This window comes from Dama dama, chromosome 18 (assembly GCF_033118175.1).
Source record: "Dama dama isolate Ldn47 chromosome 18, ASM3311817v1, whole genome shotgun sequence".
In the NCBI taxonomy this organism is placed as follows: Eukaryota; Metazoa; Chordata; class Mammalia; order Artiodactyla; family Cervidae; genus Dama; species Dama dama.
Window position 1 is genome coordinate 35177397 of NC_083698.1, and position 17654 is coordinate 35195050.

At 37.7% G+C, this 17654-nt stretch overlaps 1 protein-coding gene across 1 annotated transcript in view; it reads left to right on the forward strand.

Annotated features, from left to right (window-relative positions):
- SEMA3E (semaphorin 3E) overlaps positions 1 to 17654 on the forward strand; it is a 271880-nt gene that overhangs the window by 162389 nt on the left and 91837 nt on the right. The window contains exon 4 of the mRNA XM_061165134.1: positions 1935 to 2054. Coding sequence (XP_061021117.1) covers positions 1935 to 2054 — 120 coding nt within the window. The remainder of the gene's footprint in view (positions 1 to 1934; positions 2055 to 17654) is intronic.

Consider the following 17654-nt stretch of genomic DNA (forward strand, 5'->3'; position numbering starts at 1 on the left):
ATGCTTTATGTATTCCACATGTTTTGAGTAGATCGCCTCCTGAAGGAATCAGTATTTCATTTCTCACTAACTTACCTTTAGTCTGTGAAAGGGAAGAGTTGGTGCAGCAGCAGCAGCCCTATTCCATAGTTCTGAGCACGTGAACACGTGAGTGAAAGGACTTTTCAAACATTTTAGGTGTAACCAGCTGATGGCACAGTTCACAACTTTGGGAAAAGCATACACATCTCCTTTAGAAAGTTATCTTGTTCTTTTTTCTGTAAGAAAAAGAAGCAAAAACATGTGAAAAATTAACACACATTCTACCAACACCTCATTCTTGCATAGCAACTGGGTAACAGTCAAGGAATGACTTGCTTCCTCAGTCTGCAGCGTGTTGCTGGCTAACTGAACACATCCAGAGGCTGAGTCAATCTAAACCTGGCCAAGTCAGAATATGGTCTCATTGGCCCCTCAAGATGTGCCCACTTCAGGAGATGAGAAGCATGGGCTTACAGCAAGATGAGAATAGAATATTAGATTTTCCCAACTATATGGGTCATCCATAGACTAGGATGCTATGTTAATGGGATATTAAAGAAATAAATCTTAGTACCCCAAATAAAGTGTTCATTAGGGCATTACTTGTTCTTGCCAAGGGAGTGCTATAATCTCAGTCATGTATGGTATGATGTTCTGTTGACTTTTTTCATCCCAATACTGTTGCATGAGAGACTTTAAAAATAAGAATCTGTCTTTATAAAATATCTTTTACTGACTATTGTATCTACTAATGTCAAGGTAATATTTAGCAATAAAAGGATTTGGTATTTCTCTCATAATTTAAATGCACTGCTGCTGCTGCTGCTAAGTCATTTCAGTTGAGTCCGACTCTGTGTGACCCCATAGACGGCAGCCCACCAAGCTCCTCTGTCCCTGGGATTAATTTGCCAACAAGGTGTTTGCTAAAATTTAGTTAAGTTGGTTTGAAATAGTTTTAGAACATTTTTTCACTTAGCATACTCACCTAATGATTGATCTGTTAAAACTTTGTTGAGTGTGGGCTGTGTATTAGGTACTGAGTTTGTTTAGCTATGAAATATAAGGATGTGCAAAACTGAGGTTCTGTTTTCTGATAAGCTTACAGTTGAATCCCATTTTAGACAAACTAGAGATCTGAGGCCAAATGTGACCTGCCATAAATGAAGTTTTCTTGGAGCATATCCATATCCGTTTATTTTTCTGTTGACAATGGCTGCTTTTATGCTATAGCTGCAGAAGTTAAGTAGTTGCAACAGAGACCAGATGGCCCATCAAATTAAATATATTTACTCTCTGGTTCTTTATAGAAAAAGTTTGCTGATCCCAGGACTGTAATCTTATAGTAATAGGTATAAAATGTTACTTTTACCAGTTAATTTCCATCTGTTTACTTGAAAATTCTCTTTGAAACTACTTTATATGAATTTATGAGTTTGAAAATACAGGACTTACTTTTCCAAACATCAGAACTCTTTGTGCCCTGAAGTCTGCATATGTTTCCTTGAGGGTAATGAAACTACTTCCACTGATTGGTCTTCTGACTTTATGTTGATTTATATGTACTTTAAAAAATAACAGTATTGATAATAATTACCTACTGAAACATTGCCTTGGAAATCTACACCTGAATACACTTCTGACCAGTGCTTTTAAAAAAAAAAACTCCTCAATTGTGTACTAGAATACCTCATAATGATGCACTCCCATTATTGATTGTAATTGATACCTCGCTATATCCGTCTCCCCCGACTTTTCTGCTGGTCATTGTCCCCTTTTCATCTGCCCCCTTTGCTTTCCCTAACCAAGGGAGGCTTATACATATGATGTCTGGGGTTAGGAAAAACAACAGTTAAAAAAAAAAGCTAAATGTTTTTATTACACTAACCAATTCCTTCTTTTTCTCCTGGTTTCAGAATGAATGTGCAAATTATGTTCGGGTTTTGCATCACTATAACAGAACACATCTACTGACCTGCGGGACAGGAGCTTTTGACCCACTCTGTGCCTTCATCAGAGTTGGATACCATTTGGAGGTATGACAGTTTCATTCATTGCTCTGAATGAATTATCAAAAGTAATGCTTAAAATAACTTTGTTTTGAAAGAAAGGTTATGGCATTTCTTCGGATAAAAGAGAAGAGCATTTGTGATCTTCTGAATTAATTTGCTTGAGTGAGAGGCAAAAAGATTTCTTGTCAGTTACGAAATCTGTGAACCAGTTAATTCTTTATGCATTCCTTCCCTGAATTAATTTGTCCAGTTAAAAATATTTATTAATATCAAACTGTGTTCTCTATTGTGTTCTTATATGATTTGTATTGGTATAAGCACCAGAGTAGAATGAATGTATTTATATATATATATGGACATATATATATATGTATACACACATGTGTATTTGTAAATAAATTTATATAATAAAATTACTACATACAATATCTTTTAAAAGACATGCACAAGCTTGTTGATCCTATAATAACTCCTTTTCTTGGCCAGGTGAGTTAGGGGAGGTGGAGTTGGGGTGGGGGACAGATTGCAAACTGACTTGAGATAAATAATAGTTGATGAGTGCTATCCATGTCTTCCCCTAAGATCCCACCACTAGGTGATATAGTATTATTTAAGCAAATCCCAACTGAATTCTGCTACTTGCATATATAAAGCAGCAGGCTTGATGATCAGTCATATAACCCGTTTCAACAAACTGGGTAAACTACCAACTCTCGTTTATTGAGGCACATGTCAAGCACTTTAGATCTCAGTTTCACTGTGAAACATACTAAACAATGTTCTGATGTCAGGATCTGTAACCTTTCCTTGTAATCGGAAGGCAGAATCCTACATCAAGATGGGACCCAGGTAAAACAGAGCTCTGGAATGATCTCTAGTTAAGCAGCTAGACTCTCTCTCTTTTTTAAAAAATTCTGATTCATTTAGAATGTTATGCCAATCTCCACTGTATGGTACAGTGACTCCGTTATACACATATAGCACCCTTTTTTAAAAATACTCTTCTCCATATGATTTATCACAGGATATTGATATAGTTCCCTGTGCCATACAGTAGGACCTTGTTGTTTATCCCTTCTATATGTAATAGTTTACATCTGCTAACCCCTTGACTCTTGGACGTTTATGAAAAGGCAGCAGTGACTGTCAAGTATTTTCAGCTACCATGTATGAAGAGCAACATTCATTTCACTGATATTCCTGAAAGATTATTTCTGATATTCCTGATACTAGTTAACACTCAGGTGCACACATAATTGGCAATATCTGAAGTGCTAACTCTAAGTACCTCTAGAAAGTGCCCCTGATTGAAGCACTTCAGCTGGTAAGCATCCTTATAGGCAGGATTCTTGATTAACATATTTTAAATGTTAACAAACCACCTCTAGTTGTAGATTAAAGTTAAATAGCATACACAAACACATCACAGTGTATTTACTAAATTATTTTAGAGTAACAATGCAAGTGATAAAATGGGAGAACTTAGGCAAAAGTATAGAAGGCAAGTGAGGCTAGTGCAAAGTCAGAATATTTATATATATACAAATATACTGAGTATACATATGTATATACATATGCATATATATATATATATATACACACACACACACACACACACACACACACACACGCATAAGTATACATATATACAGTTCAGAATGTAGACAATTTGTGGTGCAGACTTATTGGAAAGAAATCCTTTCAGTTTTCATTTATCTGAAAATGACTTTATTTCATCTTTATTTCTGGAATATATTTTCCCTGAGTATAGAATTTTGGGTTAACAGTATTTCTTTTGTTTGTTTCTTTAAGCATCTCAAAAATGCCTCATTGTCACCTAATCTCTTTCTGATGTAAGTTCAGCTTTCATTCATATTGACATCACCCTGTTTGTAATTGCTTTATCTTTCAACAGTTTCTCTTCATTTTGGTTTTCAGTAGTTTTTTATACTGTGCCTATGTGTGCGGAGGTGATAGTGGAGAGATGGGTATTTTTATTTCTTGGGATACTTGATAAAAAATTGATATTTTTATTTCTTGGAATACTAAGGTGTTTTTGGATACAGAGTTTATATTTTACACCATATTTTTGGCCATCATTTTTCCAAATAATACCTCTTCCTCATTCCTTCACTCTTCTTCAGGGACTTATGGAAAGATGAATATAAATAGATAGAGATAGATTGACTTTGGGGCCTTGTCCCACAGATTGCTAAGATTCTCTTCATTCTTATTTAATCTTTTTTCCCTCTGTTTTTCAAAGTGGATAAATACTTTACATTTGTTTTCAAGTTTCAACCCTTTCTTCCAGCATCCCCAGTATGCTCCTAAGACCACCCCATTAATGGTCCATATAAATAGTGTACTTTTCAGTTCTAGAACTTCCATTTTATATATTTTCCACTTCTGGACTGAGTGCTCCCCCCCGTATTTTTATTTAGTATGACTCTTTCTTTTAACCTTTTTTAACATATTTTAACAGCGGTTTTCAAATCCCTGTGTGCTAATTTTAACATCTGAGTTACTTTAAGGAGAGTTTGCATTGACTCATTTGAAAAGACTCTGATGCTGGGAAAGATCGAGGGCAGGAGGAGAAGGGGACAACAGAGGATGAGGTGGCTGGATGGCATCCCCAACTCAATGGACATGAGTTTGGGTAGGCTCCAGGAGTTGGTGATGGACGAGGAGGCCTGGCGTGCTGCAGTTAATTGGGTCGCAAAGAGTCAGACACAATTGAGCGACTGAACTGAACTGCACTAACTGGTTTTTCTCTTGACTGTGAATCATGTTTTCTTTTTTTTGCACATACAGTAATTTTTATTTTGTACTGTACATTATAAAATAGATTGTATACTTTAATTCTTGATTCTGAATTCTGTTTCCTTTGAAGCTTTTTGTTCTAACAGTTTACTTGGCTGGATTCCCATTCAAAACTGCTTTGCAGTCATCAACAACCACACATCGCTTTCAAGTTTCCAGCCATTGCTTTCATGATCTGCTTCCATATGCAGTTCAGGTGTCAGCTAAGGACTTGGGAGAGAGTATATTCACATATTTCAAGGCACCTCCTTCAGTTTCTAGATATACCTTTCTACTTTTAAGTTGATCTGATACCTTAAATCTATGTCCTATGTCTTTCCAAGCTAGAAGGTCTCCAGCTTTCTGCTTGAGTTCTATCCATTCCTTAATCAGGAATGGAGATTAATTAATCAGGAGCTTTTCTTGAATGAAAACTCTCATCTTTGTCTGCTCTTAACTGATTTCCATTGCCTTCAAATAATTGTTTTTTTTTTTTTTTTAACTTAGTCAACATTATTTGTGGAAATTAGTTCAGTACGAACTATGTCATTAGTAGAAGTGAAACTCCATGTAATTCACCTTCATACACATAATGTTGAATATTTTTCTCATATAACTATCTAAATACTAGGTCTGATTAAAAACACATTTTGAAAAAAAAATGTATGTTTCAAAAAGGAATATGTGGCAGATGATAATAAGGGCAGTGAGAGATTTATTCCCAAAACTCTATTTGGAGGCTTGATAAAATTTCATATAAGAGAGTGAAAATTACAAGTTGTTGTAGGCAAGAAAAGTGTTTAAAAAAACACAAAGATAGCATATAGGGATTAGGTTCATAGACATTAGTTCAGTTGGTTGGGAAACAACAGAAGATAAAGCTGGGGCAAATTGGTGGAGGATTTTAATGCTAGACAGTGGCATTCTGTAGTTATTTCTAGAAAAAGCATAGAGACGGTGAGCAGTTTGAGCAGAGTGTTTGATTCACATGTCATTAGTAATATTTAGGATTGATTCAAGTGGAGAGGGATGAAAGAGAGAAATTAAAGGGAACTGCTGTAAGAGTCTTCGTGAGAGATCACGAGGATATTTGAGTGTTGTCACAATAGCAAAGGAAAGGAAGTGTGGGGCTGATGTGAGAAGACAACTCAGCAGGAGTTTATATAACTTAACATTTTATCAGATGTTGCTGACAAAAAGGAATCAGAAAGCAATTCCAATTTTATTTCTTGATGATTGGGAAGAAAAACAAAGTCTAAAAGCAAGAGAGAATTAAGAAGCTAGAGAACATAAAAAAAGTACTTAGTGTTTCTTAATTGTAACTATTTTATTTCCATGTATAGTTATTTAAAATATTGATCCTGGAGCTAGGATAGCATGTTGTCAGAATAGGTTGAGTTGTTGAACCCTAGGAAGTTAAGGATCCCTGAAGGATTTTCTTTGTCTCTCTCCCCTATTCTCTTATTTTCTTCTCTCACCTCCCTTCTCTGCAGTCCACTTTATCCAGGTATTTAACTTGGAAAGTGGCATTTTTTTATATGACAGAATGTTTAGGGAATATTAATGAGCAGACTGAGCAGAGCAGTGTAAGGCAAGTCAGTTTAGTGCAACTAAAATCATTTGTAAGAGAAACAAAATAATAGACAACATCATCAGTGCTACAAGAGAGGGCAGTTTTGGTACAGGGATGAGTAATTAGAATGTAGATGAAGAAGTGACTGAATAGTGAAAATAAAGGCAGTAATATTGCCAATTTAATCCAGAAATAGAATTGTTAAGGAAAAGAAATATGGAGAAGGATATAAAACTGGAATGTTGATCAGACATAGAGATCAGACTTGTGATTGCTGGATTGGGTGGGGGGCAGAGGGAAGGATTGGGATTTGGAATTAGCAGATGTAAACTATTATATATAGAAGGGATAAACAACAAGGTCCTACTGTTTAGCAGAGGGAACTATATTCAATGTCATGTGACAGACCACAGTGGAAAAGGGTTTATAGCAAATTGAATCACAACATTGTAAATCAACTGTACTTCAATACAACTAAAAACAACAACAAAAAGTGGAATGTTGAAAGAAGGGTTTTCTTAGGATAGTAGACAAGGAAACTTATTTATGAACAGGAGGATATGATCATTTCCCTTCTTGGAGATAAGAAGGGTTGGATAAGGAGCAAGATTGAAAGGAGAGATACTGTCTGCTAATCACTGAGAGATCTCATTAACAGTTGGATATAAAGGGCTCTATTAGCCTTTGCCCTGCTTCATTTTGTACTCCAAGGCCAAATTTGCCTGTTACTCCAGGTGTTTCTTAACTTCCTACTTGTGCATTCCAGTCCCCTGTAATGAAAAGGACATCTTTTGGGGGTGTTAATTCTAGAAGGTCTTATAGGTCTTCATAGAACCATTCAACTTCAGCTTCTTCAGCATTACTCATTGGGGCATAGACTTGGATTACCATGATATTGAATGGTTTGCCTCAGAAATGAACAGAGGTCATTTTGTCGTTCTTGAGACCGCATCCAAGTACTGTGTTTCAGACGCTTTTGGTGACTATGATGGCTACTCCATTTCTTCTAGGGTATTCTTGCCCACAGTAGTAGATATAATGGTCATCTGAGTTAAATTCACGCGTTCCAGTCCATTTTAGTTTGCTGATTCCTAAAATGTTGATGTTCATTCTTGCTATCCCGTTTGATCACTTCCAATTTGCCTTGATGCATGGACCTAACATTCCAGCTTCCTATGCAATATTGCTCTTTACAGCATCGGACCTTGCTTCCACTACCAGTCACATCCACAACTGGGTGGTGTTTTTGCTTTGGTTCCTCTCTTCATTCTTTCTGGAATTGTTTCTTTACTGATCTCCAGAAGCATATTGGGCACCTACTGACCTGGGGAGTTCATCTTTCAATGCCCTCTCTTTTGCCTTTTCATACTGTTCATGGGGTTCTCAAGGCAGGAATACTGAAGTGGTTTGCTATTCCCTTCTCCAGTGGACCACATTTTGTCAGAACTCTCCACCATGACCCTTCCGTCTTGGGTAGCCCTACACATCATGGCTCATAGTTTCGTTGGGTTAGACAAGGCTGTGGTCCATGTGATTAGATTGGTTAGTTTTCTGTGATGGTGGTTTTCAGTCTGTCTGCCCTTTGATGGAGAAGGATAAAAGGCTTATGAAATCTCCCTGATGAGATAGACTGACTGAGGGGGATACTGGGTCTTGTTCTGATGGGCGGGGCCATGCTCAGTAAATCTTTAATCCAATTTTCTGTTGATGGGTGGGGCTGTGTTCCCTCCCTGCTATTTACCTGGGGGCAAACTATGGTGGAGGTAATGGAGATAATGGTGACCTCCCTCAAAAGATCCCAGGCATGTACTGCTACAGTCTGTGCTCCCAACCCTGCAGCAGGCCACCACCGACCCATGCCTTTGCCGGAGACTTCCGGACACCCATCGGCAAGTCTCCTGTGGGGTCACTGTTCCTTTCTCCTGGTCCTGGTGCACAGGGTTCTGTTGTGCCCTCCAAGAGTCTATTTCCCAGTCCTGTGTAAGTTCTGGCAGCTCTATAGTGGGGTTAATGGCGACCTCCTCCAAGAGGACTTATGCCATACCCACACCCAGAGCCCCTATCCCTGACGCAGACCACTGCCGACCTGTACCTCCATAGGAGATGAAAACACAGTTCTGTCTCAGTCTCTGTGGGGTCCCTGGGTCCTAGTGCACACAAGGTTTGTTTGAGACCTCTGAGCTTATTAAAAAGCAGAGACATTACTTTGCCAATAAAGGTCCATCTAGTCAAAGTTATGGTTTTTCCAGTAGTCATGTATGGATGTGAGAGTTGGACTATAAAGAAAGCTGAGCACCGAAGAATTGATGCTTTTGAACTGTGGTGTTGGAGATGACTGTTGAGAGTCCCTTGGACTGCAAGGAGATCCAACCAGTCCATCCTAAAGGAAATCAGTCCTGAATGTTCATTGGAAGGACTGATGTTGAAGCTGAAACTCCCAATACTTGGCCACCTGATACGAAGAGCTGACTCATTGAAAAGACCCTGATGCCGGGAAATATTGAAGGCAGGAAGAGAAGGGGATGATAGTGGATGAGATGGTTGGATGGCATCACTGACTCAGTGGACATGAATTTGAGAAGATTCTGGGAGTTGGTGATGGGCAGGGAGGCCTGGCATGTTGTGGTTCATGGGGTTGCAAAGAGTCAGACATGACTGAGCAACTGAACTGAACTGAACTGATAAAGGCCTATTTTTCAAGAGAGAAACCTGAACTAGAAATGCAGAGTTGAGGATTAACAGCCTATATATGTGTGAAAGCTGAGCTCTTTAGGTATGATATCATTGCTTAGGAAGAGAATTTGAGTAAAAAGTGAAAATAACTGAATATAGTGCCCGGAAACATCAATATTTGAAAGAATAGTGGAGGAAGAAAAACAAAGGAATCTATTGAGAAGTTGACTATAAGGGTTAGGAGAAGAATAGGAGAGTGAGATAATGCAGAAATGAGGAAGTGATCACCATTGTTTGAAGTCTCAAAGAGTTAGTGTCATTGTATATAGAAAGTCTTTCAAGACATTTATGAAAGGAATTTCAATAAAATTTGGATGCAAATCATGGTTTTCTGGCATAAAAAGTAGAAACCAACTTTCTCTTGAATTACGTTTATCTTTTTTCATTTCAGTATTTTTATTTTTTTTACTGAAGTATAATATAAATTTAAGAAGTACACAGAATGTGAATGTATTGCTAGATCATTTTCACAAATTGAATGCCCCTGTGTAATGGACACCAAATCAAATAATTTCTTTTTTATTTTTTAATTTTGTTTTCACTCTTTTTCTTTCCTCATGAATTCTTGGTTTTTTTTTTTTTTTTTTAACTTATGCCTCTTCTAGTTTAGTCTTCATTTCAGTGTCCTTCCTGAATTCTTTCACTTCATTTTTAATTTTTTCTAATTTTGATTTATGTTTTCTTTTATTTCTTATATCTTTCCTTAATTTATTTCAGCTTGTATTGAAATATTATGTTTGATTCTCATATCTATTTTGTGGTGTGCCTTTTTAACAAGCTTTCTATGATAATGTTTTTCTGTTTCTTATTCTTTTATAGTAACATACTGGATTCAGGTAGTATCTTTTTTTACTGTTCATTTTTATATAAAATTAGTTTTCCTGAATTTTTGAAAAGAAAATATGGACCAGAATAGATGTATGTCTAGCCTCACCTTTTAGAACTCACCATTCTGTTTTGTCAAATGTTCAAAAATATGGAGATACAGATATAGATATGGATATAGATACAGAATATAGATGTGAACATGGGTATAGATACAGATATTCTTCTGACTTCTCTTCCTCTTTTGTCTGGATATTGCTTTCCCTTCACCTTCTTTATTACTTTCTTGGGCAAATTACATTCTATTCTTAGCAGTTTCTACTTGGAAGGGAAGCAGGCTACTTAATTTTGGGGATTCAAGGCCTCTATTCTTCCCACAGGCCCCTTGCAATCACCCACAGATTTAATCAGCAAGAATTTCTCTCAGGTTCAGCTGTCATTCTCAAATGATGCTATTCTACACTACTTACTGGCGATATGAGAGGTCTTATCACATTTGACAAAATCTGATTGCTTCTCTCTGCTTCCTCCTGTAAGATATTAACACCCTGTGTGTCTTATAGCTTGCTATAGTTCATCCACTCCTGCTGGTAACTTGGGAGCTCATGAAGATGTCTTCATAGTCACTTTGCTGTAGGTGTTGTTTTGGCATTTCTGCTTGATCCATCTGTTTTCCTGGGAGAATTTACAGAGAATAAAATGTATGCCTCTGCTGCTATCCTCTCAAAAATCTAGTGATACTGAGTTCAGTCTCTTACTGCTTGCTGCATGATGGGCCAGTAAATTGAGAGACAAGTTGTTGAGGCAAAGAATAGTGACTTTCTTTGGAAAACTGGCAAACCGAGAAGATACTGAACTAGTGTCCCAAGGAACCATCTTATCCAAGTTAGATTTGGGCTTCTTTTATCCTAAAAGGGGAGGGGTGTTACTGATTGTCACAAAATTTTTGGTGCTGGAATCTTTTGTTGTTACAGCTATCCGTGTAGGTCTGATCACATGTTCCTATAAATCTCCAATAAAGCAAATGCTATTCTCTGTCCTACAACTTTTTCTCTCTGAATGAATGGACTCTTAAAGGTCAGAACCCTGAGAGTAGAGAGTAGGCTGTCCTATGTATTTCAAGCTATAGGAAACATTCTTTTACAAAAAGTGCAGAGCTAGCATGGCTAAGCACAAGCGACAGAGCACAAAGGTTAGAATTCAAGGAATAGATCCAATATGCAGTTAGGTTTGTTTTTCTCTGCTGACACTAAGAGCGCCTTTCAAATAGTAAATGCTATACAAATATAAAATACCATAGGTTTTCATCTACCTCTAATTTTATTCACCTTTCGAAGAAAATGGAAATTATGGGTTGAATATAGAGGTTCAGACAAAAAAAATCCCAGAGGTTCAGCTATAATATATAGGTTTCTAGAGAACTGGCAAAGGCCTTGAACTGAGGCAGAATGGAGATTGCTTTTGTTACTTATCAGACTACGTTTCTCTTAGAACACAGTGACTTTATCACAGTGATATTTGCGTTCTACTATTTGTATTCGTTTTCTGTGTTGCAAAACACATTACCAAAAGTTTGGCAGCTTCGAACAGCACACATTTATTATCTCACAGATTCTGTGGGGCAGGAGGAGGCCAGGCATTGCTTAACTAGCTTCCCTGCTCCGTGACTCTGAATACTGACAGCAAGGTATGGCCCGGGCTGCCTCTTTCTGGCACTCAGGATCATTTCCCGTGGGCTTGTGATTGACAGAATTCAGTTCCTTGCAGTTGTAGGACTTGAGTTTCCATTTTCTTGATGGCTGTCACTCAGAGGTTGCTCTCAGCTCCTAAAGGCCCACCAGCAGTTCTTTGCCTTGTGACCCTATCAGATCATGACAGTGTACGCCTTTGAAGGCAGCAGGAGAATCTTCTGTCCGGTTTACTAAAAGCAAGTTATATAATATAACCTAATCATGAGAATTACTATACCGTCACCTTATAAAATAATATAATCTAGAGAGGGCTTTTCCACCATGTCTGCAGTTCTTGACCATAACCAGGGTGTGGTAGTTACACTGAACATCCAACTGTAAGAGGAAGTGGGAATGTTAGATACCATTAGTATTCTCTCTACCATATTCTCCCTTACATATCTTCATACAAAACGAAGATTGTATCAGTGCAAGTGTTTTCAGTTCAGTTCAGTTGCTCTGTGAGGCGAGCAGAAGTAACGCCATGGCAGGCAGCTTAGATTAGGAGTAGGCCTTCCTACTTCTGGGTGGTAAGATTATCAGGCCACCTGGATACAACCAATCAGCTTAACACTGACTGCTGTTTGCCAATTAGGAATGGGGCGGAAACCCCCAGGAAAGTCCCGCGCGCACGAAAGTTTTGAGTGTGTTTGACCAATGAAATTGCTTTGCAAACTTGTAACACCCTATAAATTTGTGTAACAGCTTGGGCTCAGGGTTCTCTGACCCCTCACCACTGCGTTGGATGCAGCAGGAGCCCTGACTCGAGTCAGCAATAAACTTCCCTTTTTGCGAGTTGCATTGTCTTGGAGGCCTTCTCTCTTCCCCCTCAGGGATTCGGACATCGGACATAACAGCTCAGTCATGACTCTTTGTGACCCCATGAAATGCAGCATGCCAGGCTTCCCTGTCCATCACCAGCTCCCAGAGCTTGCCCAAACTCATGTCCATCAAGTCGGTGACGCCATCCAACCATCTTATCCTCTGTCTTTCCCTTCTCCTCCTGCCCTCAATCTTTCCCACCATCAGGGTCTTTTCAAATGAGTCAGCTCTTCACATCAGGTGGCCAAAGTATTGGAGTTTCAACTTCAGCATCAGTCTTTCCAATTAATATTTAGTGTTTTAAGAGGATGTTTCTTGGTAAGCAAGGCAAACACACACAGCAAAGGGTGAGAAATAGTCATTTTTTCCCTAAACCTTGTCCTCTTAAAAGAAACTTCTTTTCCTCCCTGTAAGAACTATAAAGACCAAGGAATGAATATGTGGGCCACCTCCAGATTGTTGCCTGCCCAAATCTGGGAAAATTTGATTGTCCTCAGGCCTTTAGCATTTGAATAAGAATTGCTGTAGTATTTCATCATTGTTGTTCAGTCGATAAATAGCGTCTGATTCTTTGCAACCCCATGGGCTGCAGCATGCCAGGCTTCCTTGTCTTTCACCCTCTCCCAGATAGCATTGGAATTTACTTTCATGACCAGACACATCCACAACTGAGCATCATTTCTGCTTTGACCCAGCCGCTTTGTTCTTTCTAGAGCTATTAGTAATTGCCCTCGACTCTTCCCCAGTAGCATATTGGACACCTTCTGGCCGGGAGTTGGGGAGGGAGCTTATACATTTTTTTGCCTTTTCATACGGTTCATGGGGTTCTAGGGGCAAGAATACTGGAATGGTTTGCCATTCCCTCCTCCAGTGAACTGCTTTTTGTCAGAGCTCTTCACTATGACCCATCTATTTTGGGTAGCCCTGCATGGCATTCCTCATAGCTTCATTGAGTTACTTAGGCCCCTTTGCCACGACAAGGTTGTGATCCCTGTATTTCATTCAGTTTAGTTCAGTCACTCAGTCATGTCCAACTCTTTGTAACCCCATGGACTACAGCACGCCAGGCCTCCCTGTCCATCCCCCACTCCCCGAGTTTACTCAAACTCATGTCTATTGAGTCGGTGATACCATCCAACCATCTTATCCTCTGTCATTCCCTTCTCCTCCTGCCTTCAATCTTTCCCAGCATCAGGGTCTTTTCAAATGAATCTATTCTTCACATCAGGTGGCCAAAGTATTGGAGCTTCAGCTTCAACATCAGTCCTTCCAATGAATATTCAGGACTGATTTCTCCCTGCAGTCCAAGGAACTGTCAAGAGTTTTCTCCTACACCACAGTTCAAAAGCATCAATTTTTCGGTGCTCAGCTTTTTTTGTAGTACAACTCTCACATCCATACATGACTACTGGAAAAACCATAGCTTTGACTAGATGGGCCTTTGTTGGCAAAGTGATGTCTCTGCTTTTTAATATGGTGTCTAAGTTGGTCATAGCTTTTCTTCCAAGGAGCAAGCATCTTTTAATTTCATGGCTGCAGTCACCATTTGTAGTGATTTTGGAGCCCCCCAAAATAAAGTCTGTCCGTGTTTCCACTGTTTCCCCACCTATTTGCCATGAAGTAATGGGACCAGATGCCATGATCTTCATTTTCCGAATATTGAGTTTTAAGCCAACTTTTTCACTCTTGTCTTTCACTTTCATCAAGAGGCTCTTTAGTTCTTCGCTTTCTGCCATAAGGATGGGGTCATCTGCGTATCTCAGGTTATTGATATTTCTCCAGACAATCTTGATTCCAGCTTGTGCTTCATCCAGCCCAGCGTTTCTCCTGATGTACTCTGCATATAAGTTAAATAAACAGGGTGACAATATACAGCCTCGATGTACTGCTTTCCCTATTTGGAACCAGTCTGTTGTTCCATATCCAGTTCTAACTGTTGCTTTCTGACCTGCATACAGATTTCTCAAGAGGCAGGTCGGGTGGTCTGGTATTCCCATTTCTTTATGAATTTCGGAGTTTCTTGTGGTCCACACAGTCAAAGGCTTTGGCATAGCCAATAAAGCAGAAGTAGATGTTTTTCTGAAACTCTCTTGCTCATATTTTATTAGCATAGCATAAATTTTCTCAGTGTATTTTTATTTAAAGTCTATTATATCAGTTTTTAAATTTGCAGACTAAAGGCATTATGCAAATGTGCTTGGCACCAAGTCGATAATGTGCTTTTTGATTTTCAGTATATGGTTTTGACACACATTTCATCTGGTACAGAGAGTAGCAGCTCAACTATTCAAATTGGGATACTGTCAGCTTCAAAGTCAAGAATTATACATATACCTCATCCAATCTAAGTCTCTTTGAAAATATGTTAGAAACTGTCTCAAGTATTATTTTTATCTAGTTAATCCACATTTGTACTTCACAGACTAGAAATTATATATTTTTCTAATTGCTTGTATTCCCTAGTTAAATATTTTGTGATGTGCCAGTAAAAGATTACTATCCAGACATAACAGTTTCTTGCGTTTATAGAGTCATATGTTTTGTAATATTATCGTACAGTTCCCGTTGAGCTTGAACCCTTTATTTTTCAATAATTATTTAAAATATCTTTTCGGGCAGCAATACTTCAAGTATCAAAAATAGATTGAAATATCATATTATGACCACATGGATTTTTATCAGATATATCTTCCTCACAGGTACTTAATAGTTATTTCTTAGCAGATTAAGGGCTTCCCTGGTAGCTCAGCAGGTAAAGAATCTACCTGCAATGCAGGAGACCTGGGTTCAATCCCTGGGTTGGGTAGGTCCCCGGGAGGAGGGCATGGCAACCCACTCCAGTATTTTTGCCTGGAGAATCCCCATGAACAGAGAAGTTTTCAGGCTCCATTCCATGGGGTCACAGAGAGTCAGACACTACTGAGTGACTGACACACACAGCAGATTAAATTTTAGTTTCTGCCTATAGTACAGAATCAGAATTCCATTGGGAGAGCCAACGAAGTTAGTAACAGTTTCTAGAAGTTGAAAAAGTTACCCATTAGGCTTACATGACTGCTATTAATAGTTCGTTTTACACAACTGAGATCAGTATAGCCATGCATTTAATATTTCTTGTGTTTTTCACAAAGAAATGTGCATATTTTGATTTTACAAATTATTTTGTTCACACAAAAGTTGGGTTTTCTTATACCCAACTTTTAAACATAAAAAATTTCAAAGATTTCCAGATTTGTTCCCTTAAAGGTTTTCTGTTATGTCCTTATTTATTTCTATTTGTTTACCTACAGTTATTTTAACAGTTGGTGAAAAAATGTTGAATGTAATAATTTTAAAGTAATTTCATAAAAATCTAGGGTGGGCAGTAGCCATTTGAATAGAATAAATACATGAAAATTTATACTTAGCAATATTTATATTTTAAAATTATTCTTATATGTTAAATTCGCTGTTGGTTAACAAAAATGTCCAGATTAGAATATGCACCAAGATATTTTTATAAATCTTATTCCTTGCATGTTTTCATGGGCAACTATGGCCTATAATTTATTGAGAGACATGTGAAAATAATATATAGAAATATTGATTTAAAAATTATGGTAATTTATTTTGTAACCCATTTCAAATAGGTGACTTAAAGGTCATATGTATGCCTTTATAAAGTCATGTTTATGTTTTGTTCTGACCTCAGTCTCTGAGGTTTTCATTCTGGAGACCATATGCTATATAGGTATTTTTTACTGGAGGGGTAATGGAAATTATAAACAATAAACATAGTGATTACCTAACAATAATACTTTTATTGAAGCAGGATGAATGGAAATATTTTATTCATTGGAATAGATATTAAAATTTAAATGTGAAAAAGGAAATTATTTACACTAATATGGTAGTTGTCAAATAAATACAAATGTATCAATAGTTTTAAAAAAAAGATATCCTAAGAGTTCTTTTCAGAAGGAAAAATACTTTTAATTTCTCTTCTTTTGCATCTTAAAAAAAATACATTTTTTGAGTAAGTGAAGATGGTTAATATAAATTTCATAGCACATTGTATCAAGATTTTTTTATTTACAAGTCAGCATTTGAAGACTTAAATAGCAATTAATATCTTAAAAGAAATTGTATATCTTGTCCATTAGATGTTCAGTCATTTTCTACAGTGTTTTTCTGCTTTCTTTACTGCAAATCAAAAGATGGTTTTCAATGCAACTGGTAGAAAAGGCAATTGTTACAATCCCTGTTAAATAAGAAAGTGGGCATGATACTTTCTCCAGGAACTTGCAGTCTATTATTTTTATGAGTTTTAACATCCCTAAGGTTATTTAAAAATGTCTCAGGTATAGGGATTTTTCCTTCAGGGTCTGTCTCTTCTGTCAGCCTTAAAAGTGAAAGCCAGTTACATGATCTTTTGCTGGGAAGGAAAAGAGGATTCCTTAGGCTAGTTTTTGTCCAAGAATGATGATATGAAAACTTTTGGAAAGGCCGACTGCTTGAGAAACTTCCCTACAGCTCACGCTTGTGCGTGCTCTGCAGGTGAGGCAGTGAGTGGGAAACCCCACTCTCTAGCCCCACGTGCCTGCAATCAAAGAGAAGGTACAGAGAAAAGCAAGTGAAACTGTATTGCTGTGCTGATTTTCTAATGGTCCCTGGGGATGAGGCACCAGGCGAGGCATGGACTCTAATTAAAGAAGTAGCAGGTCAGATCCTCAGGGAGCAGTGAGTTCTGCCAAGTGGGCTATTCTTTTTCCACAATACATAGAATACATGGAAAAAGTCAATAAAATCAAAAGTGAAAGTGTTCCAGTGCCAACTTTTGCCCACCTCTTTTGTAGCATCCCTCTCTGTTAATAGTTTGATGTTTATTTTTGCAAACACATGTGTATATATGTGTGATAGCAAAACATGTACTCTATTTGAACTTCTGATTTTGTTAATTTTTGCTCAAAAATATTTCACAGACATTCCTATTTACATATTTGGACATAATAATTCTATCTCATTCATTTAAATGGTGCCTGTCATAGCATACGTTACACAATGTAATTAAGTGATTGACTTTTTTTTCTTTTTAATTTATTTTTTTATTGTAGGCTGATTGCTTTACAGAATTTTGTTGTTTTCTATCAAACCTCAACATGA